At 34.4% G+C, this 21,827-nt stretch overlaps 2 protein-coding genes across 4 annotated transcripts; both read left to right on the plus strand.

Moving 5' to 3' along the window:
• Window positions 1–1,205: 1,205 nt before the first annotated feature.
• On the plus strand, window positions 1,206–12,976 carry LOC110710902. Of its 3 annotated transcripts, XM_021889256.1 has the most exons (5): window positions 1,206–1,407; window positions 1,882–1,947; window positions 2,275–2,428; window positions 10,776–11,011; window positions 12,429–12,976. In XM_021889256.1, the coding sequence occupies exons 3-5, from the start codon at window positions 2,278–2,280 to the stop codon at window positions 12,798–12,800; spliced, it is 759 nt and encodes a 252-aa protein (XP_021744948.1). In that variant the 5' UTR covers window positions 1,206–1,407; window positions 1,882–1,947; window positions 2,275–2,277; the 3' UTR covers window positions 12,801–12,976. The 3 variants fall into 3 exon arrangements, with proteins under 3 accessions (XP_021744948.1, XP_021744940.1, XP_021744945.1); XM_021889248.1 differs by lacking the exon at window positions 1,882–1,947; XM_021889253.1 differs by lacking the exon at window positions 1,882–1,947 and having other exon boundaries at window positions 1,206–1,402.
• Window positions 12,977–16,587: 3,611 nt separating this feature from the next.
• On the plus strand, window positions 16,588–21,456 carry LOC110710922 (65-kDa microtubule-associated protein 8-like). The gene is made up of 11 exons (XM_021889261.1): window positions 16,588–17,408; window positions 17,516–17,719; window positions 18,296–18,553; window positions 18,810–19,022; window positions 19,129–19,284; window positions 19,386–19,545; window positions 19,658–19,809; window positions 19,908–19,995; window positions 20,290–20,363; window positions 20,520–20,594; window positions 20,884–21,456. Exons 1-11 carry the CDS (start codon window positions 17,325–17,327, stop codon window positions 21,232–21,234), a joined length of 1,815 nt encoding a protein of 604 aa, XP_021744953.1. The 5' UTR covers window positions 16,588–17,324; the 3' UTR covers window positions 21,235–21,456.
• Window positions 21,457–21,827: the final 371 nt, after the last annotated feature.

Genomic DNA, 21,827 nt, shown 5'->3' on the forward strand with positions numbered 1-21,827 from the left:
TTATTAAAAGTTATGATTAATTTTGTATATATGAAATATTATAAGTATATCGATAATAAAACTCTATACAACAATTTTTTCTTAAAAAGTCTATCAAAAATTCGCTTACTTAGCATCATATGTGTCACAATAATACCTAATTTTCGCCTACGTGGCTCGACACTTGGCGAATAATTGGAATGTCAAGTGTCGTTGTCTCGTGGCCTGGCTGCGAGACCGGCTTAATTTATTAGTGACTAGTGTTGTGCCCGAGCGATTCCCAAATGGTTGATAAAATTTTAAGATAACATTTTCACTTAAATGTTAAATACGGTCAAATAATTCGTTCCAATAATGTAGGATATTTAAACATACGATATTATATGGAGTGTACTTTGTATAGTTTTGTTTGTAAATAGATATTTATGTTATTATTGACTTGAAATTATTTGTATTGAACTTAAATTATTTTCACTGAACTAAAAGCATTTTTACCAAACTAAAATTATTTTACTGATTAAAACTTATTTTACATATTCTCTAATATTTTTTAAAATAAATTAAATAACAATACATTTTGTATGCGGCTAACTACACCATTTGGCCGGATAAAGTAACCCCTATAAAACTGATCGAGTAACCCCTGTAATATTAACCGAGTAACCTCTAACACTGACTAAGTAATAGTTGGTGACAGGGTTTGACCAGCTACGTATAAAAGTATGTGATTAAATATATCATAAATGGATCTTATTTTAGGGAACTTTTTAAAACAAATTTGATGATGAAAATAGAATTGAGTTATAGGATATTTATTAAAAGTTATGATTAATTTTTTATATATGAAATATTAGAATTTTATCGATAATAAAACTCTATGCAACAATTTTATCTTAAAAAATTTATCCAGAAATCGCTTACTTAGCATCATATGTGTCACAATAATACCTATTTATCTCCTACGTGGCGCGACACTTGGCGAAAAAGTAAAATGCCAAGTGTTGTTGTCTCGTGGTCTGGCTGCGAGACCGACTTTGTTTATTAGTGATATAATATAATACGATATGATATGATTACATATTAAAATACAATCAAACTTATAAAAATTAAAAATTACTTGGCTTAAAATTATTATAAAATTATTAAAATTCTTTTTAATTAACCGCTTTACAATAAAATTAATGAAATTCGTCGCACAAGACTTATTGATAAAAATAAAACAACTGTATTAAAAATTAAGAATTACGAGAACGAGAAATTACCAGATTATCGAACTAACTTGAGAAAATCAATTGGGTCTCATAAAACTTTTTGTAATGGGAGATAATCGTAATCGCAAGCTGCAGTAATTTCAGAGCTAACAACTCAGAGGGTGGACGACGAATTCAGCAACAGCAACACAAATTATAGCGCCATTTTTTCTGTTGGGTATCTTCTCTTTCTTGCAAAATTTCATTTTTCTTTCCCAAAAGTTTCTGAATTTTGTTAATATCTTGGTTTGTATAGTGAGTTTGAGCTCTGAAATTATTGAGGAATTAAGGGTCGGGTGAATAAGGTTGTTGATTATTAGATTAATTTGTTCAATTTTTGAGTTGGGTTTTGTCATTTTTGAACTTTGAATCTGTTTGATGAATTTTATTTGGTTTGATATTTTGCAGTAATCAGTAACCTAAAATTGCTAGTGGGTTGTGATTTTTGGGTGAATTTTAAGCGAATTAGATGAATTGATGACTTGGTTAGCTCAGGAGTGAAATGGTTGTTGATTAAATTGGTTGATGGTGCTGATTTTAAAAATGTTGATGTGCCAGTGTGAATTTGTGAACATCGTGGGGTTTATTATTGCAATTGTGTATAAGTGTGAAATTGGAGTTAGTTAAGAACTTATGAATGTTGGTATGGCAGGTTGTGTGCTAGATTTACATCGTCGATTTATAAAGAGTGTATTCTTGTGCTTCTGTGCTCGAAGAGGTGTTTTTCTTTTCATGATCACTTTATGAATGTTATTAAACTTACGAATAAATGTTCTAGGAAATGATGAATGATACACCTAAACTAAAGAAACCAAAGCCAAGGACAAACAACCCAATCTTTGTAAATATGTAATTATAGGTTGAAGAAGATTTAGTATTAAAACACTTCCGTCTTTACACATGTTTAAGCTATATAATTTAAGATATTGGACAATATTTTGTGTTACTCCGTATCATTATAAATTTCCAACATATTTTCAATTTCAAAATTCTTGTATCTCTCGCTCCTTGATGTTCATTGCAAATGCATAACTTGTCTCCTCAGAGGATGCATCAAAATTCAATGGTAAACAATTATTCTGGGAGACCTGATTCATTTCCACCTGAGGATGAGCATCAATATACTTCAAAGAAAGCAGAAGGTCAATGGCGATGGGAAAGAGATGCCCAGCAAATGTCGCCTCAACTCTACAGTGATGGTGAGTTCTCTTTTCGTCTAATTTATTGCAAGTTTCAGTTTTTATGAGTACGGTTAACACTTTGTTTGGATAGAAGGAAATGGAAGGAAAAGAAGAGAAGAAAAAGGGAGTAGAACAATTTCTTTTGTTTGGGTAAAGGATTTGGGGAAGGAAGGGGAGGGAGAGGAAATGATCCATTTTCTCTCCTTAATAAGCATAATCCCTCCAAAATTGTATAGATTTGGAGGGAAAATGGTGCTCACCTGTACCCTCCCTTTCTCTTCCTTCCCTTGCTTGCATATGTTTTCATAGCAACTTAGAAGATAAAGGAAGGGGATGGAAAAAGGAGAAAAGGGAGGGAGGAGATGGAGCTCCGTATCCCTCCAAATCTCTCCATTTTTGGAGAGATAATGTTAGTTTGAGAGGGAGGGAAAGTGGAATAGTGGATCCCTCCCTCCCCCTACCCTTCCTTCCTACAACTCTTTATCCAAACAAAGGGATTTGCTCCCCTTCTTTTTCCTTCCCTCCCTTTCTCTCCATTTTTTTATATCCACATAATATGTAAATCTTTCTATTTTCCAGTACCAAATTCTGATTTGTGTTATGAGTTTTCTTTTCAATTAGACATCTGTAAATGTAACAACCTTCAGCTGTTTTTTTTTTTTTTCTCTTTTTTTTTTAAATTTTTTTTTTTTTAAAATATTTGGCTTGCATAAGACTTCTTACTTACAATCATTTTGGATCTTAAAAATGTTAAGCATGGACCTCCTATTCTGTCTCTAAAAAGCTAGGAATACATAATTTTGAGATAAGATGATTATACAGTATGTATTTTCATTGATGATGAGATATTGGTAATATCACCCTTTCAATAATCTTGGATTTGCAAGATTGACAATTCATCATTGGGTGAATTGTCACCTTGTGTGACTTCATCCAGAAAATTTAAATGCGGACTCCCATGTGACACCAGTATGAATCGCTATTCATTAGGCCAATTTTGAACACTTCACACATATGAGACTAGTATGGAGTTTGCTCATGGGTAAAGGAGATAAATGAATATTTGACCAGCCAATAATACTTGGACTAACTACAAAGTCTTTAATTTGTGCTCAAGATAGTGATTTTGGAGAGTGGTGGAAAGTGGAAAGTTGTCAGGAAGCTGTTTGGTTGGTTGAGTGAAGCTGTAGTTCATGCCATTGACATCCTTCGACTGCTAGAATCTCTACATAAATGAGTTGAAATTATTGTTGGCTGGCATAATTTTCAGCGGGATTCAGGATTGATTGCCCTAGATAAGGCTAGTTGTGTTGAGAGGACTAGCTTCAAACCCTTGGAAAACATTGTGTGATAATTTTCTAGACTTCCTAGCAACTTCGCACTGTGATTCCTTTGACATAGATGATTAGTATCAGACTCGTATAGTCATATCACCCCATGAGTCTGCAGGAATTGGCTTCGATCTAGACTTGTCATATTGTTATACGGAAATGACAACAATGAGCAGAAGTCTCGCTCACTAGCATAAATTTAGCTCATATCAAAGTTATATAATTAACGTTCTTGAGACTTCATTTGGGGAGCAATGAAAGATTACAGCGAAAATTGGATGAAGTATTGTTTGCTCAAGTAACCTCAGGATTGTAATTAACGCCTAATATAAATTGATTCTGGTAATATGGTATAAGTCATGCATAGGAGATCCTCTTGACACTAGTGTAAAGTTCAAATAGTAATCTAATGGAAGTATCCTTGACCCAATAGGAGATCGGTAGGTTTCAAATCCGGTACATACCGGCCGAATCATGACGTAGCGGCCGCATTTTTATACTATGCTTCCCATGGTTTTTTGGGTCCATTTTGTTCATTTTGGCAATTTAGACAGTGGATCCAAATTAAAAAAAATTCCCTGTTTTGAAGTCTATTTGGTAAGAGCTCTCCAAAGGTGTCTCAAAAATTTTGCCCATAATTATTATTCCCTCTTTACTTTGTGATTATCTGGGGTCACCACATTCTATTATGTTCATGTTGTGTATGATTAATTTCTTATGTCATTATGTTCATGTTGTGTATGATTAATTTCTTGTGTCGTTACCTATATTCTTAGCTTTCTTACTATCTAATATCTATACCCCTCATACCAAATTGTGTACCTGCTGAACATGGGCCCTGCTCCAAACAAAAATTGTCTTGGGTTCAATACTCTTTAAACGTGATCATGTTGTATTTTGCAAATGCATAAAGCTTAGTGCACAATGCTATTTTGTTCCCATCTACAAGACAATTGAAACAACATTGGACTTGCCATTAGGCATTCCAAACATGATATCCACTTGCTCACAGGATGTACTAATTGTTGGCAGATAATTAAGAAACATAAAGAAAAAAAATAAATGGTTATTAAATAACCATGCATTACCATTGAAAATTAAAGGTGTTTCCAAATATAGGGAAAAATAACTAATGGTAATAAATATTGCAGGCTAAATTTTAAATGGCTTAGGTTGTTTTAGGAAAACTATAAATTGAGCATTTCCTTCATTTGTATGTAATAATTTCAAGAGAAAATCTGAGAGAAGAAAAATAACTCAGAGAAAAGAGGGGTTGTGTTTTTTGCACTTTGGTATAAATAGACATTTTGTTTATGTAATTTATTTCTCCCTCAAATTTGATTAAATAGAAAATTTGCATTATTTTCTTAACAATTGGTATCAAGAGCTTGGTTGACAATTAGTCCACATTACGATAAAAATAAAAACGATCCTAAAAGAAAAAGTCAAATTTGAGTGGGAGAAATGGCTGCAGACAAAGGAGAAGTTAAACTTGAAAAATTCGATGGTAAAGATTTCGGATTTTGGAAAATGCAGATTGAAGATTATTTATACCAGAAAAAACTCTATCAACCTCTGGAAGAGAAAAAGCGCCAGATGGCATGCAAGAAGCAGAATGGAAGCTTTTAGATAGACAAGCACTCGGAGTTATTCGATTGACGTTATCACGCAATGTGGCGTTTAACATTGCGAAGGAAACCACAACGGCAGGTCTCATGAAAGCTCTCTCTAATATGTATGAGAAGCCATCAGCCTCCAATAAAGTTCATTTGATGAGGCGGTTGTTTAGTTTGAGGATGTCGGAAGGTGGATCGGTAGCTCAACACCTTAATGAACTCAATTCTGTCACAACCCAATTGAGTTCTGTTGAAATCAAATTTGATGATGAAGTATTAGCGTTAATACTTTTATCTTCCCTGCCAGATAGTTGGAATGCTACAGTCACAGCTGTGAGTAGCTCATCGGGAAATAACAAGTTGAAGTTTGATGACGTTCGTGATCTGGTTCTTAGTGAGGAGATTCGACGAAGAGAATCAGGTGAATCTTCATCCTCTTCAGTATTGCATACAGAGTCAAGAGGAAGAAATTTAATCAGAAGGAATGAACGCGGAAGATCAAACTATCGAGGACAATCCAGAGATAGGAGGTCAAAATCCAGGAATCCAAATAATTTCCAAAACTCAAAGACTGTGGAGTGTTGGAATTGTGGAAAGATTGGGCACTATAAAAATCAGTGCAAGGGAACACCAAAAGGCAAAGAAGTGAAGGCAGAGGCAAATGTCACTTCTACCGGAGAAGGTGATGATGCGTTGATATGCTCATTGGAGAGCAAAGAAGAGTCTTGGGTATTAGACTCTGGAGCATCGTTCCATGCTACTTCTAATAAAAACTTTTTTGAGAAGTATGTCCATAGAAACCTTGGATAGGTATACCTTGGTGATGACCAACCTTGTGATATTGTTGGTCAAGGTAATGTCAAAATTAAGTTAAATGGGTCAGCTTGGGAGCTGAAGGATGTCAAACATGTTCCCGACCTAAGAAAGAACTTGATCTCAATTGGGCAGTTGGCTCGTGAAGGTTACACTATAATCTTTCAAGGTGATAATTGGAAGATTTCAAAGGGAGCAATGATAGTTGCTCATGGTAAAAAGAATGGTACTCTCTATTTGACAGCTGGAGCGTGTTATTCGATTGCAGTTGCAACAGAGAATGAAAATTCCAAGTTATGGCACCAAAGACTTGGTCACATGAGTGAGAAAGGAATGAAAATCATGCATTCAATTGGAAAACTCCCTAGTCTAAAATCTGTGAATTTAGACATGTGTGAAGAATGCATACTTGGAAAGCAGAAGAGGGTAAGCTTTCAGACATATGGAAGAACTCCAATGAAAGAAAAATTGGAGCTTGTTCATTCTGATGTGTGGGGACCAACAACCACCCAGTCTATAGGTGGAAAACAGTACTTTGTGACTTTTATTGATGATCACTCTAGGAAAGTATGGGTTTACTTTCTAAAATACAAGTCCGAAGTGTTTGAAGTTTTCAGGATATGGAAAGCTAGGGTTGAAAATGAAACAGGTCTGAAGATCAAAAGATTCAGGTCCGACAATGGCGGAGAATATGAGGACACCAAATTCAAGAAGTTTTGCTACGAGCATGGTATTAAGATGGAAAGAACTGTGCCAGGTACGCCTCAGCTGAGCGGATGAACCGAACATTGACAGAAAGAGCCAGAAGCATTCGTATACAGTCAGGTCTACCAAAACAATTCTGGGCAGAAGCAGTCAATACAACAGCTTACTTACTTGATCAATCGAGGACCATCAACCCCATTGGAGTACAAATTACCAGAGGAGGTATGGAGCGGCAAAGAGATCAAATTGTCGCACTTAAAGGTATTTGGTTGTGTAGCTTATGTGCACATTAGTGATCAAGGCAGAAATAAGCTTGATCCTAAATCAAAGTTTGCACTTTTATCGGTTATGGCGAAGATGAGTTCGGATACCGCATTTGGGATGATGAAAGCAAAAAGATCATTCGTTTAAGAGATGTAATTTTCAATGAGAGAGTCATGTACAAAGATAGGCATAAAATTGAGAGTTATGAAACAAATCAAAAAGAATCTACATTCATTGATGAAGATTATGTCCCAGACAGTACGATGCAAGAGTAAACTATCATAAGTACTCCGCAACAAGAAGAACAGACTGTACAGGGCAGTACATCGCAATCAAATGACATACAACAACCTTCTTGTCCAACTCCTACACTAAGAAGGAGTACTCGACCACATGTGCCTAATAGAAAATATATAAATTATTTGTTATTAACTGATGATGGGGAACCAGAAGATTATTATGAAGCATCCCAGACCAGAGATGCTAGCAAGTGGGGGCTTGCAATGAAAGATGAAATGCAATCCCTAATTTCAAACCAGACATGGGAACTAACTGAGTTACCCATAGGTAAGAAGGCCCTTCATAACAAATGGATATATCGAGCAAAAAAGGAGCACGATGATTCCAAGAGGTATAAGGCTCGACTAGTTGTCAAAGGTTTTCAACAGAAAGAAGGAGTTGATTATAATGAGATATTCGCTCCTGTTGTGAAACTCAATACCATTAGAACAGTGTTGAGTATTGTTGCAATTGAAGATCTTTATCTCGAGCAGTTAGATGTGAAGACTGCATTTCTTCATGGAGATCTTGATGAAGAAATATACATGCACCAGAAGGTTTTATAAAAAGTGGGAAAGAGCAGATGGTATGCAAACTTAAGAAAAGTTTATACGGGCTAAAACAAGCCCCAAGACAATGGTACAGAAAGTTTGATAACTTCATGCACAAGGAAGATTTCCAGAAGTGCAACGCTGACCACTGTTGCTACTTCAAGAGATATCAATCCAGTTATATCATCCTATTACTTTATGTTGATGATATGTTAATAGCAGGTTCTGATATGAATGATATTATAAAGTTGAAGCATCAATTGTCAAAGGAATTTGACATGAAGGACTTGGGTCCAGCAAAGAAGATTTTAGGAATGCAAATCACAAGAGATAAGCAGAGAGGCACTTTGCAGTTATCACAATCAGAGTACATCAAACGTGTTCTTCAGAGATTTAATATGGGTGATGCTAAGCCTGTTAGTACACCGTTGGCGAGTCATTTTCGTCTATCAAAGGATCAGTCCCCTCAGACAGATGAAGATAAAGAATATATGGCCAAGGTTCCTTATGCCTCGGCTATTGGAAGTTTGATGTATGCAATGGTTTGTACAAGACCAGATATTGGACATGCAGTGGGAGTTGTAAGCAGGTTTATGTCCAATCCAGGAAAAGTCCATTGGGAAGCTGTTAAATGGATTTAGAGGTATTTACGAGGTACAATTAATAAGTGTTTGTACTTTGGTAAAGGTGAATTGAAAATACAAGGTTACGTTGATGCAGACTTTGGCGGTGAAGTCGATAATAGAAAGAGCACAACGGGTTATGTATTTACAATTGAAAATACAGCCGTAGTTGGATGTCCCAACTACAAAAGATTGTTGCTTTATCCACTACAGAAGCTGAGTATGTGGCAGTGACCGAAGCTAGTAAAGAGATGATATGGCTTCAAGGAGATGAGCTGGGGTTCAAACAAGTGAATAATATTTTGTATAGCGATAGTCAGAGTGCTATACATTTAGCAAAGAATTCGGCATTTCACTCAAGAACAAAGCACATCGGTATTCGTTATCACTTTATCATGTCTCTTCTAGAAGATGAAGTGTTAACTCTTAAAAAGATTCTTGGCCATGTTAACGAAAACAGTGACGATTGACAAGTTGAAATTGTGCTCAACATCAATTGGTCTTAAAATGACAGAAGACTAGTTGAGGTTCTACTCCTTGGTGTGAAGACAGATTGAAATCAGTCTTCAAGTGGGAGATTGTTGGCAGATAATTAAGAAACATAAAGAAAAAAAATAAATGGTTATTAAATAACCATGCATTACCATTGAAAATTAAAGGTGTTTCCAAATATAGGGAAAAATAACTAATGGTAATAAATAATATTGCAGGCTAAATTTTAAATGGCTTAGGTTGTTTTAGGAAAACTATAAATTGAGCATTTCCTTCATTTGTATGTAATAATTTCAAGAGAAAATCTGAGAGAAGAAAAATAACTCAGAGAAAAGAGGGGTTGTGTTTTTTGCACTTTGGTATAAATAGACATTTTGTTTATGTAATTTATTTCTCCTCAAATTTGATTAAATAGAAAATTTGCATTATTTTCTTAACACTAATATCATATCAACCACCTTACCACCATACTTAATTACTTACATAGTTACATATATACTCCCCAGCCTTGTAATCTGTTTAGGAAACTTGTCAGAAACTCAGAATTAATCCACTGAGCTCATGCTAGACAGCTAGAGTGATGGGTGTCTGGAATTATTGTTGAAGATAGTTATAAGTATTAGAAAACAAGTTGTACTTCAAGTAGCCTTTCTAGCTGCCACTGCTTCCTTGCGATTGTATCAGCCATTTTTGAGGAATTGAAAGACTGCACAAAGCTGTGAATTCCTGTATCTGATACAATTTCCAGTTGTTTGGTAATTGTACATTGAGGTTGTTTGTAGGCTCTTTCTTGACTAATCTTGTTGCATGACTAAGTTACTGACAGTCCTCAATAACATGAATTTAGTTAAAAGGTAGGTTAAGACGTCAAGTACTCAATTGAATATGGTATTTGCCAGGTGCTTAGGAAAGGAAAACATATAAATGGAAGCTTGTTAATTTTTTTATGTAGTGTTTTCTGTGTAACGAAGTTGCAAAAATCAAGTATCCTACTATTTTACTTTCTTGCTAAGTAAGTTTGGGAGGTTGATACTGAGAATGGAGAGAATTATTGCCTAAGTAAAAACCTCTTAACATACACAGCTTCATTAAATTTTCTGGCCTGCTTGATTTGCCTTCACATATTGAGTACCGAGTTAGGCATTAAACCCGTGTTTTATAATAGGTGATTGATAGAAGTTAATACTCGATATCAAATGCTTGGTTGGCCAAGTAGATTCCACTTTACTGCCTTTCATATTTCTGTTCCCCAATTATTCCCTCCCCTTTCTCTTCTAATATCTCTTAATTGACCTCGCTAGTTGTATCTCTAGGTAAGTTTGGGAGGTTGATACTGAGAATGGAGAGAATTATTGCCTAAGTAAAAATCTCTTAACATACACAGCTTCATTAAATTTTCAGGCCTGCTTGATTTGCCTTCACATATTGAGTACCGAATTAGGCATTAAACCCGTGTTCTATAATAGGTGATTGATAGAAGTTAATACTAATGCTTGGCTGGCCAAGTAGATTCCCTTTACTGCCTTTCATATTTCTGTTCCCCAATTATTCCCTCCCCTTTCTCTTCTAATATCTCTTAATTGACCTTGCTAGTTGTATCTCTAATGTTCATCCTTATTATGATCAGTTGCCTTTGTGGTTCAAGTTCAAGTTGTTTAAATCTGATACTTTATTATACTTATCATTTCCAGGACAAGGGGGGAATGCAGGCAGATCATTCTATCCTAATCAGATGCAAGACACAAAAATGGGCTCAAATCAAGAGCAAAGAGTCCACCCCCAGGAGCAAGATATGGAAGTTGGGTATGAAGACAATCCAGTTCCACAGACTTTGGAAAGGCTTGACCAAAAGTTCCATAGCGATATTATGAAATTTACAAAAGAACAGGGTGACGCAGAGGATGCAGAAACAGCTAGACACAGAGAGGTGAGGTTTACTGTTGCTATTTTGAATCTTTCTGTACACTAGCAGGTAAATCAATATGGAATATGAATAATACACAGGAATCCTATTGTTGGTATCCTTTTAATACTTGGTTGAAGATGTCTTGGAAAATTTCCAAATAATTATTGGACGTGCTCAGAAAATATGGAGCTCTGCTTCTATGCTAAATGCTGAGAAAATATGTCAATTTATTTAACTGCTTGCTGTCATTGTCTGTTGGATGTTGTCTGCGTCACTGTGTGTTGTCAATCTTTTTTGGTTATCATGGAGACCACCACAAACTTACAACTGTGTTTTTTTTAAAAAAAAAATAAAAAAATTTATGTCCAAATAGATGTTTTTTTAACTTCTGTCTATCTTCCTTTCTCCAAAAATGAAACTGAGTATTTTATTTCTCTTTTATCAGAAGTTCAGAACGCCTAAGAGAATATTGGGCATACACTTATCATAACATGAATTCTTCACATGCTAACATATTTTCTGGAAGCTCATCTTTGGTCTTCATTCTGCTTATCTCTCCTACTAAGTGCAAAATTCTCTGCCCTGAAAATTCATTTGCTCAACTTTGGACAATTATTGTTTTGTTTTACTTGTGATCTGCTTTATTAACATACCAATCATGGTTGGACCTACTTCCTCCTATATTATTCTAATAAAAGTTATACCAATAGTTGTATTCTCGAGTAAGCATGTGGCTTAGCTTAGACGAGAGTAAACCCGGACAAGTTTTGTCCAATTCCCGTTGGAGGGATTGGATATAGTCCGGTTGTATGACCCCTTTATAAAAATCATGCCGCATAATGACCAAGAATTTTTTTAAATTAGTTAGCCTGGAGATAGTAAGCTGGTCATCAATATCATCAGGGATCACTAAGCTCTTCGTTAAATTCTGATAGTCCTTGTGCAATTCGTGTTAGCATTCTCTGGAGTTCATTTGATGTCTCTATGAAGTAGCATACTTCTGCATTGGTATATTGGTGTATTAATGACTTCTTCAGTAGCTGACAAAGGAATTTGGCGGGGATTAAGAATCCTCTAGCGTACCCCAAGTACACCTTTTTTAGTTTCCATTCCTTTGCGGCTTTGCGCCATACTATAGTACTTTGGAAACATCATCATCAGAGTTTTCAAACCTCTACTTAAATATTATCCATGCCAGTGAATTCACTTTGATGATGTCTGCTGTCCTTTACTCTTCTTATTTTGCAAATGAGAATTACTGTTCTTGTTCAAACAGAGCATGCTGTAAGTCGCTAAGTCTGTTAATTGAACTATTGGAATTAAAAAAAAAAAAAAAAAGACTCAAAAAGTTCATATAATATCTGGCAAATTTTGCTTGTTTGTTCTACTATTATTGCTATCTTTATGTCATGGACTGCTGAATTTGTGGATGTTTCAGAAAATCATTGAGATCAATAATCAATATCAAGAAAAGTTATCTTCACTTCGAGCTAAGTATGCCACTCTGAGAGAAGAACTTCTCCAAAGAGAGTCCCAGGCACGCTTACAGACATACCAGCTTGCTGGCATGACCCCTTACCAGAACAACAGTGGGCCCGTTGACATGAATCAGGGTCATCATGGTCCTCATGGATATGGAGCACCAGATATGGCCCCTGGTGAACCTCATCGGCAGTTTGGTGGCAGGGTAGAGTTTGATTCATACAGAGAGCGTCATGAATCATTTGGACGTGGGAGAATCCAAGGAGCTGATACTAGAGTTCCGACCCCTGGGGGTCGAGTTTACAATACAGGTCCACGTTATTATTAATAGCTTCTTGACCCTCCTTTGTGAAATAGATTAGACTATTAGGTGGAGTTTAGGCTTTTCTGCTGCTTGGGTGGCTCTTTGTATCTCAGGAAATCGACTTCTTCTACAGACAATGTATCAAGTACTAGGATATTATCGATGATTTTAAGCTTATAATGATGGTGCAATTTTCGTGTTGTTTACTTGTTTTTTGGCACGACCATCTCACATAGTAGGCCATACCTTGTCTTACAAAACACAACAGCACAACCCTTCCAAGGGAATCCAGTGAAACATGTACTGGTGAACTGATCATTTCTAAATACAGTAGCAGATCAAATTTGAAAATATTTGCAGTTAGCACATTTTTGCAAAACAGTAGAAAACAACTTAGTACCCTACAATCTTGCATACATCACAGCTTCTATGGAATTTGAAATGCAGTTCATAAAACAAGCGGTGTCTTACACTTTTGTTCTTTTTATAAAGGATACTGAATAATTACTTCATTCGTTCCATTAAGTTTAATGAAAGCGAGCATGAATAGTTTTCTTAAAAGTAAAACGCATACACTACTAGTATTCATAATTTTTCTTTGTTTCATTGTTGCAAGAATTTAGGAGTATGAATTTAAGAATACTTGATGAATGTCATATGAACCTTAATTTTTGGATAATGTGTTCTAAAAGTGTGTGCAATGAGTTCGTTTGCCTGTAAAAATGGATCTTGACTCCTTTTAACAAGTTTTTTTAATAATCAAGATAATCTTCATAGTTTCAATTTTCAAATTTAACTGAAACTCATAAGTACACCCTCAAACCAAGAATAATAAAGCATTGTTCCTTGAGAAAATGAGTGGTGCACTTACTAGTTTACTTTGCTTCACTTGCTTGGCTTTGGATCCTTGTAGGATAAATATAAATGCTATTACATTGTATTTAGGATATTGAGGTTGTAAAACGTAGAGACGTGATCAAGGTCCTTTTGTTTAAAATTAATTTTCATGTTAAGATTGTACTTTAATTTGATAATACTACTCGTATTATCAAATTAAAATTAAACTAAATGTGATGGATGCAGTGTATAAGTATATTACATTAAACAATAAAGATATCGTTCTCTTCAACTTAAATATGAGTTTTACTTCACATAATAATACACTTTCAATCATTAATAATTAACTCTATAGTAAAGAACAAATGCAACAGTAAATTAAAAATAAAAAAAATAAAAACAAATTTTAATAGATATTGTCATTGTTACATACTCGTATTATTTAGATTCATCGAATTTTATTTATCTAAACGTAATATAATTATAAATTGAACATGAGTTGAAAAAAAAAAAAATATTTATATTTCCATCTTACTCGTCCAACTTATTAACCCTTATTCGAACTAATCTAGAAAACTTTTTGCACCAACAACAGAACAACTCATTAATGCTTTAGTTTAGGATTCCATAGAAAACAGCAAAATGTAACGGCTACATTATTCCTTCCTCTACTCAAGCAAGGTAGACACTTCCAAAATATATGATTCACTCTTTGCAATTAGCATAAATTAATCATTGTACCAAACACTGCCTTCAATTATATGCTACTTAAAGTACAATAACCTTCTTTTTAAAATACATTAATCATAACTGAAAGCTGACTAATATGACATTATTATTTATTATTATTGATTTATTTCTATAATAAGGTAGAATGGGCTTATCATGTATTAATCATCATAGCACTAGTTTTGCATTAAAGTAATTTGGTGGGAGCCGTGGGGTTCCAGAAAAAGAAAGATTATCATAACCCACTTTCATTAGCTAATCAAATCAAATTACACAATAATATAGTTTTTGTTCATCAAGTGGAGTAGATGGGTTGAGATTATTGTTACAAATTACCTACTAATTACTCTATTTTTAAGTGGTATCATATCGACTTTCTACCATGTTTAAATGTTCAATTAATTATGTAGAATTCTCTTACGTTCGTCTCATTACATATTTATATAATATCAGATATTTATACTTAATTACTTATAAATGATTAAAGATGTTAACAGTGTGATAAACATTTTAACTCAATATCAATAAATCATACAAGTGACACAACTTTGTTAAGAACAATTCAACTTTTCAAGTCAATAGCAAGTTTCAAGTCAAGTCAATAGCAAGTTTCAAGCAGTTTATTAACTTTTTAAAATTTGTTTAACATTTTTATTTATCCATAGCCTAAAACAAATATGAAGTATGTCGTGTTCTCGTAGCGATTAAATACCCAAGGTATTGAAGTGATTTTCCATCAAATATAAAGTAGGGGTTTTGGCCTAAAGTAGAGAACAATTTATTTATTTTAGCCTAGATGACCTCCCTAAATAAAAATCGTTTATCTAGTGACATTTTTGTAAATAAATCAACAAAATATTTCAGTTAATATGACATTTTCGTAATAAATAAATCAACATTTGTAGGACCCGCAATTGATAAAAGTTGTTGACTTATTTATAGAGATGCCACTAGAAAAACACTATTTTGTTTATCATGAAGATAAACTTGTATTTTCTCATACTTTACTCCATATTAATTGTTAATTCAATCAGCAATTATGGTAACGTAGATGATAAATCGCAGCTCAAGTAGCAATTTACTCGTGGTGAGAATTGCGTATTAATCTTACATGTCTGGGTAATTCCGAGATTATGTTTTATTTTACACATAAAGAAGAAAAGGTTAATTTAAATGCAAAAGTTATTAAAAATCGTTATTTGCAAAGACATTCATATATCTTCTCATTATATTTGCACCCTATCTCGACAGCATGACGATGTAGCCTTGTAACTTTGTAAGGTCTTCCATGGTTGACGATCTTCTTGTTAAAAAAATGCCAATAAAATCTTTGTCAAGTACGAGCTGTTAAGATATAGTCGACATTGTTTGATACAATGATGTCAAATTTTCAATTTAAAATTTTCAATTTAAAATTTTCATATTAGTTCTAAGAATTTGAACAGTACTTTGAAAGTTAATCATATTAACTATTACGAAGTAATATTAAATTATTAATCTAGTCAATTATGGCAAAATGATCAATTTAAACTTAAAGTCTAAACCACAATTTCATTTCATTGATTATTGCCTTTTGCAATTCATTTCTAACATCTTTTTAAAAGACCCAAAAAAAAAAAAAAAAAAAAGTCAAAAATAAATAATAATAACAAAATAAACAAAAGAAATAAAATTAGAGCGAGAATTTCTTTGTATTTTCATGTTTTGGTACGAAGAATACCCACTTTGAGAGCGGAGAACAAGAATAATTCTCTCGAAGTGGGTTTAATGAGAATCAAACTCAAGCCTCCCACCTAAAATTCAAAGAATTGACCAACTTATTCAACCCCCTTCTCTATTTAAATGTGAACTAACAAGTGGTAACCAGCCCACAATAATGGCAATTGGCAAACAGGTACAAATGTACAATACTCCGTATAATATTTCCTTCCTCATTGTAACTGTGTTTCTTTTGAAGAAAAATAATGAAATGACAAAAAATATATAGTTATAAATATCCCTCAACAATAAAACACAATAATTATTTATGACCCACCAATTAAGAAAATTCAAATCATATGCTTTTATCCCAAAATATTAATTATATATATGGATCCCACCCACCACGCAGGATCCTTATCCACACTAATCTTATATTAGCCCTTAAATAATGCAATACGAATTTAGACCTTCCCTTTAATATCATAATCAACCAAATACCAATCATTATTTACCAAATTCTTCTGGTATAACCTGCTGCCATAATTCAATATTCTTCATCTCTGGATTGTACAACTACATCGAAGCCTTAATCACAATAATAGGGTCGACTATATAAACCAAAATTTCATACCGCATATTCATATTATTAAGTATAACATCCTCACGAGGAGACTACCTAATAATGAGGCCGACGTAAGAATCATAGTAAGGGCAGTTTGATGACAGAACTGATGACTTGTCAGGCTTGTACCTCAAGCAGATCCCTCTTTTTTATGTGTTGTTGCTCATTGCTTAGTTAAGTACTCCAACCTGCAGAAAAGCATAGCAACCAGCATAATAACATACATATAATAATAATTATAATATCATGTAATATGAAAAAGAAGGAAGCTGTTGAAGGAAAGAGACACAAAACTTTATAATATATACCAAATTTCAATGTACAAAAAATTTAATTATAAACTGAAAGAGACAACCTGGAAGATCACCCAACACCTCCTCCCTAGAAGGTAAAAAAGGGAAGATTAAAAAAAAATATAGGAGAGAGAAAGGGAAAGAAGAAGAGGAAGAAAAGAACATAAAACTATGAACTAACCTTAAGCACAAAGCTATAGTTACACCTACTTCTGTTCAATCTTTTCTTTTAAGCAAAAATCTCAAACACTACAATCAGAGAATCACACAATCTTTTCAAAGAAGCATAATTTCTACCTTTTTTCTGTATCTATTTTGAGTGCCTAAAGAAAAGGTAAACTCCCTGGTGTTAGCTGTGTAACTCTGATGGGGTCGATTCAGACTCCGATTCCAGTTCGTAGTTCGGGTTTACTCGAAAATTCATGCGGATATCTACTTCAAGAATTGCAGGCAAGTTTCTTTTGCTGTTAAGTCGGCTTGAGTTACACTTTTACTTACTCTGACTAGTAACTGTATGTTATGTTATGTTATGTAATGTTATCTATTTATTGGAGCAGATGATATGGGATGAAGTTGGAGAAGATGAATTCGAAAGGGAGAAGGTCTTACTTGACATTGAGCAGGAGTGTCTGGGGGTTTACAGAAAGAAGGTTGATTATGCTAACATGGCGAGATCACGACTGCATCAGGAACTGGCTGAATCTGAGTCTGAGTTTACGCAGCTTCTTCTGTCACTTGGCGAACGCTCTCTCCCTGAAAGGGTATATTCATTTCTTCCTTACCCGTCTTTGTGACTGTTATTAGCTCCATATAAACTGAAATGAAAGAATCAGATCAACTAATTACAATTTACGCAATGATAAGAAAGCTGTCATCTGGGCAGGATATTAAACAGTCAAATAAATAGTAAGTTATTGTGAATGTTAAATGGCAAATTAAAGGTTCTTTGTTCACTGGAAATAGCTGAATTCTTACAATTGCTTACTAAATGATATTCTTGTAAGTTGTAAACTTGTAACAGACTGGCTCACAAGTGAAGTGAATATTAGTAAAAAAAAAGCAACAGAAGAACATAATAGTATACCAAAATTGATGGTGTTTTTAATTTTACTATAAATGAGATTATAGAAGTGATTAGACGACACATCCGGCCAAAATACAAATCTTCTGGTGAGCTTAGCTAGCAGGATTATAGGAAAAATGTTTTCCTGCGTTCTCTAATCGTGTAGATTGTAGAAAGAGAATTATAATCTTGGATGAAATGGCCAACCTCAACTTTGGGATTAAGGGTTCAATTGTTAATTTTTTATGACATGGCTGACTGTATTTCACAACAGCCGGAGAAGAAGGCAGGAACTCTAAGACAACAGATAGATTCAATCACCCCAGCTTTAAGTGAGATGCGGCAAAGAAAAAGAGAGAGGATGAACCAGTTCCAAGCAGTTCAAGGGCAGATACAAAAAATTAAAGCAGAGATATCAGGTCTTTCAGAATATGATGACTCTGCATCAATTATGAAGGTCAATGAGAATGATCTTTCATTGAAGAGACTTGAGGAATATCAAGCCGAGCTTAAAAAACTCCAAAACGAGAAGGTATTACAAATATGATATTATAAAATAAAACCCCTCTACCTCTAAATAATAGGCCACATCTGATTTGAGATCATAAAAGGTAAGTATTTCGAAAATTTCTTCTAAAATGAAAAAAATTTAGAGCTTAACTTAATTTTTGGGATGCTTAAATCAGAAATGTGGCCTATCATATAGGCTCAGAGGAGATAGCATGCAATAGATAAACCCAGAATGTACTAACAACTCAGTTCTAATTTCTTCATCATTCAATTTAAAGAGTACCAGACTCCAAAAGGTGGAAAGATATACAAACCAAATCCATGATCTGGCTGCATTATTGGGAACGGATTCCTCGATGACTATTACAAAGATTCATCCAAGCTTAAACGAGTTGTGTGGCATAGCCAAAAATATAAGTGACAACATTTTGGCTAAACTCGAGGATACTGTGAAGTCTCTAGAAGAAGAAAAGCAGAAACGCATTGAGGAGGTTGGTTTTCCTCCTGCAAAAAAACCATGCTAATTTATCTTGATTTATTCAGATAATACCACCAAATTCTCTGGTGATAACCAAATGCAGCATCTTTGTCATGCAGCTTCATCATTTAGGTGAAGCGTTGTTAGACATGTGGAAGCTTATTGATACACCAGAAAAAGAGCGCCAACCTTTTTTCCATGTTGTTAACTTATTGGTAGTCCCATTTGAAAAAATAACAAAACCTGGAACCCTCACCACCAGCATCATCCAACAGGTTAGTCGATGATTAAATTGCTTATTCTTCAAGAAAAAAATAAGTAAAATTTCTCCTATAGCTCACAAGGTTGTTTTACGTCTCTCTCTTACTGTATCAAGGCTGAGACTGAAGTAAAGAGACTAGATGAACTAAAAGCAAGCAAGATGAAAGAGCTATTCCACAGAAAACAGTTTGAGCTTCAAGAAATATGCAGTAGATCACACATGGAAATTCCTTCGCCGTCTGAAATGGAAAACATTACACACCTTGTAGACTCAGGTAAGAGATGACACACAAATTTCCATCCTAATAAGGCACAAACTTGATACTACCCAAATTTTCTAATGTTTACTGAATTACTGAACACAAATTTGATGATTGTGGATAAAAGGGACAATTGACCTTGTCCATCTCCTCAAAAGCATGGATGAACAGATTGCTAAAGCTCAAGAAGAGGCTTCAAGCAGGAAAGCTATAATGGAACGGGTAGATAAGTGGATATTGGCACGTGATGAAGAACGGTGGTTGGAAGAATATAACAGGGTAACTATTGCTAATATAATTCAACAAATCCAATGGATTTATGAAATATGAACACCTAAGCCTAGATTTAACTGTTTGTTATGATGCTTTGCCTATAGGATGAAAACCGATATTCTGTCAGCAGAGGTGCTCACAAGAATCTAAAACGTGCTGAACGAGCCAGAGTTACAGTCATCAAGATCCCAGGTAACATTAAGTAGCAAGTTGCATGATCTCTTTAACAGGATAATGCCCTAAAGTTTATAACAATGACTATTATGATGGTTAATGGAGTTTACTGCACCAAAACTGCAGCAAAAGATTCAATTTAATGCAATTAACAAATCTGATTCACTATTTACTTATTATTACTATGGTAGTTCTTTAATAGGTTTTGGTCGTGAACCAGAATCAACTTATGTTAGTTTAAAACATTTTCTTATGCTTTGAAACATTGTCTGTCAGATCACAAGCTTCTCACACAAAAAAACTTATTTGCAGCTTTGATAGATATGTTGATCTCATTGACTAGAGAATGGGAAGCAGAAAGAAATAAAGTGTTTTTATATGATGAGGTAAGAGCTTCACTTATGATTAATTTTCGTTCACCTTACTATTTGGAGGTACTTCAAATTAGTATCCAGAGACTAGAAACTAATACAATATAATAAAGTAAGCTTTATTCAGTTATTTACTTCAAGCATGCTGTGGCTTTTGTGTTGTGGTTTCAGGCACCTCTTCTAGCTATGTTGGAAGAATATATTGCATTGCGACAGGAAAAGGAAGAAGAGAAGCAAAGATTAAGGGTAAGTTTAAATCAACACAAAATGCAAAATCATAAATATAGAGCTATAAGGCTATAGATTATGATTAAAATACAAGGCACTAACTATTTCAACAATATATCCACTCCCCAAATAACCACATATATGCACACATACACACAAAGAGAGAAGAGGGAGGAATAGAGCACATGAATCATGATGCAATCAGTTGACTAAACTGTACAGGAAGTAGTATGATATAGAAGAGATATAATAGCAACATTTGATGCTCACCTGGATATTAACATGGAGACTTCTTTGAAATTTTCAGTTAGAAAAGAAAAAGGTAGAAAATGTACACAATAATCTCTCATTGAGCCCCAGACCAGGCACCAGTGCTCGCCGTATCCCAAACAAAAATTTGAATGGTAGTTTCAGCAATGGATCCCCTACAAAAAGGAACTTGAACGGCAGTCCTTTAAACAGGAGACTATCATTGGGTGCACAACAAGCAGGATCAAACAGCTTCAACCCACGGAGTCTGGGCACATCATTCATGCAGGAAGGAATCAAACCACCAAGACAGCAAATGTATGCCCAATCTGAATATGTGTCTCACCTAAGAGATGAAACAGCTTCAGTTGTGTCCACCTTTTCCGGACCCTTATCTCCTGAAATCTGAGACCACTTACAGGAAATACATAAGTGTGTAATATAGCATAGATCTGAGAGTTTTGTGAAAAAATAACGTCGGAAATTCTGACTGCATCCCCACCACCCCACCCCCTCTTGCTTGCCCATATATACTTTGTAAAGTGCCCTGCATTCAGTCAAGAGGTAATGTATGTAGTGTTTCACTAGACCAGTGTGTGTAATATAGAGCTTTCTCTTAATCTCTTATCAACCAACCAAACAATACAAATATATAATCTCACTACAAATATGCTGCCGACACAACATGCTATCATGCTATGTCACTAAGGTTCTACAGAATCTACACTGTACTGAAGTACTTAATTCCATGGATAGTTGGATACAGTGTGACAGTTGGACAAGCCACATAATACCAAAAATATACTTATGTCTCTGAAACTTAACAAAATCTTACCCTACAAACATGTCACTATTGTATCAAACAATGAAATTCCCAAAAATTAACATGCATCTATGAAATTTAACAAAATCTTACCCTACAAACATGTCACTATATGTATGAAACAATGAAATTTCCAAAAATTAAATTAAATCTCTGAAAATTAACAAGATCTTACCCTA

The sequence above is a fragment of the Chenopodium quinoa genome, unplaced genomic scaffold (genome assembly GCF_001683475.1).
Source record: "Chenopodium quinoa cultivar QQ74 unplaced genomic scaffold, ASM168347v1, whole genome shotgun sequence".
Lineage (NCBI taxonomy): Eukaryota > Viridiplantae > Streptophyta > Magnoliopsida > Caryophyllales > Amaranthaceae > Chenopodium > Chenopodium quinoa.

Bases quoted from the DNA above. Each gene is read 5' to 3' on its own strand.
- LOC110710902 (XM_021889256.1), top strand. From the start codon at position 2,278: ATGCATCAAAATTCAATGGTAAACAATTATTCTGGGAGACCTGATTCA. The intron at 2,429-10,775 runs GTGAGTTCTCTT...TATCATTTCCAG, and splicing joins GCCTCAACTCTACAGTGATG to GACAAGGGGGGAATGCAGGC. The intron at 11,012-12,428 runs GTGAGGTTTACT...TGGATGTTTCAG, and splicing joins AAACAGCTAGACACAGAGAG to AAAATCATTGAGATCAATAA.
- LOC110710922 (XM_021889261.1), top strand. From the start codon at position 17,325: ATGGGGTCGATTCAGACTCCGATTCCAGTTCGTAGTTCGGGTTTACTC. The intron at 19,810-19,907 runs GTAACTATTGCT...CTTTGCCTATAG, and splicing joins GGTTGGAAGAATATAACAGG to GATGAAAACCGATATTCTGT. The intron at 20,364-20,519 runs GTAAGAGCTTCA...TTGTGGTTTCAG, and splicing joins AAGTGTTTTTATATGATGAG to GCACCTCTTCTAGCTATGTT.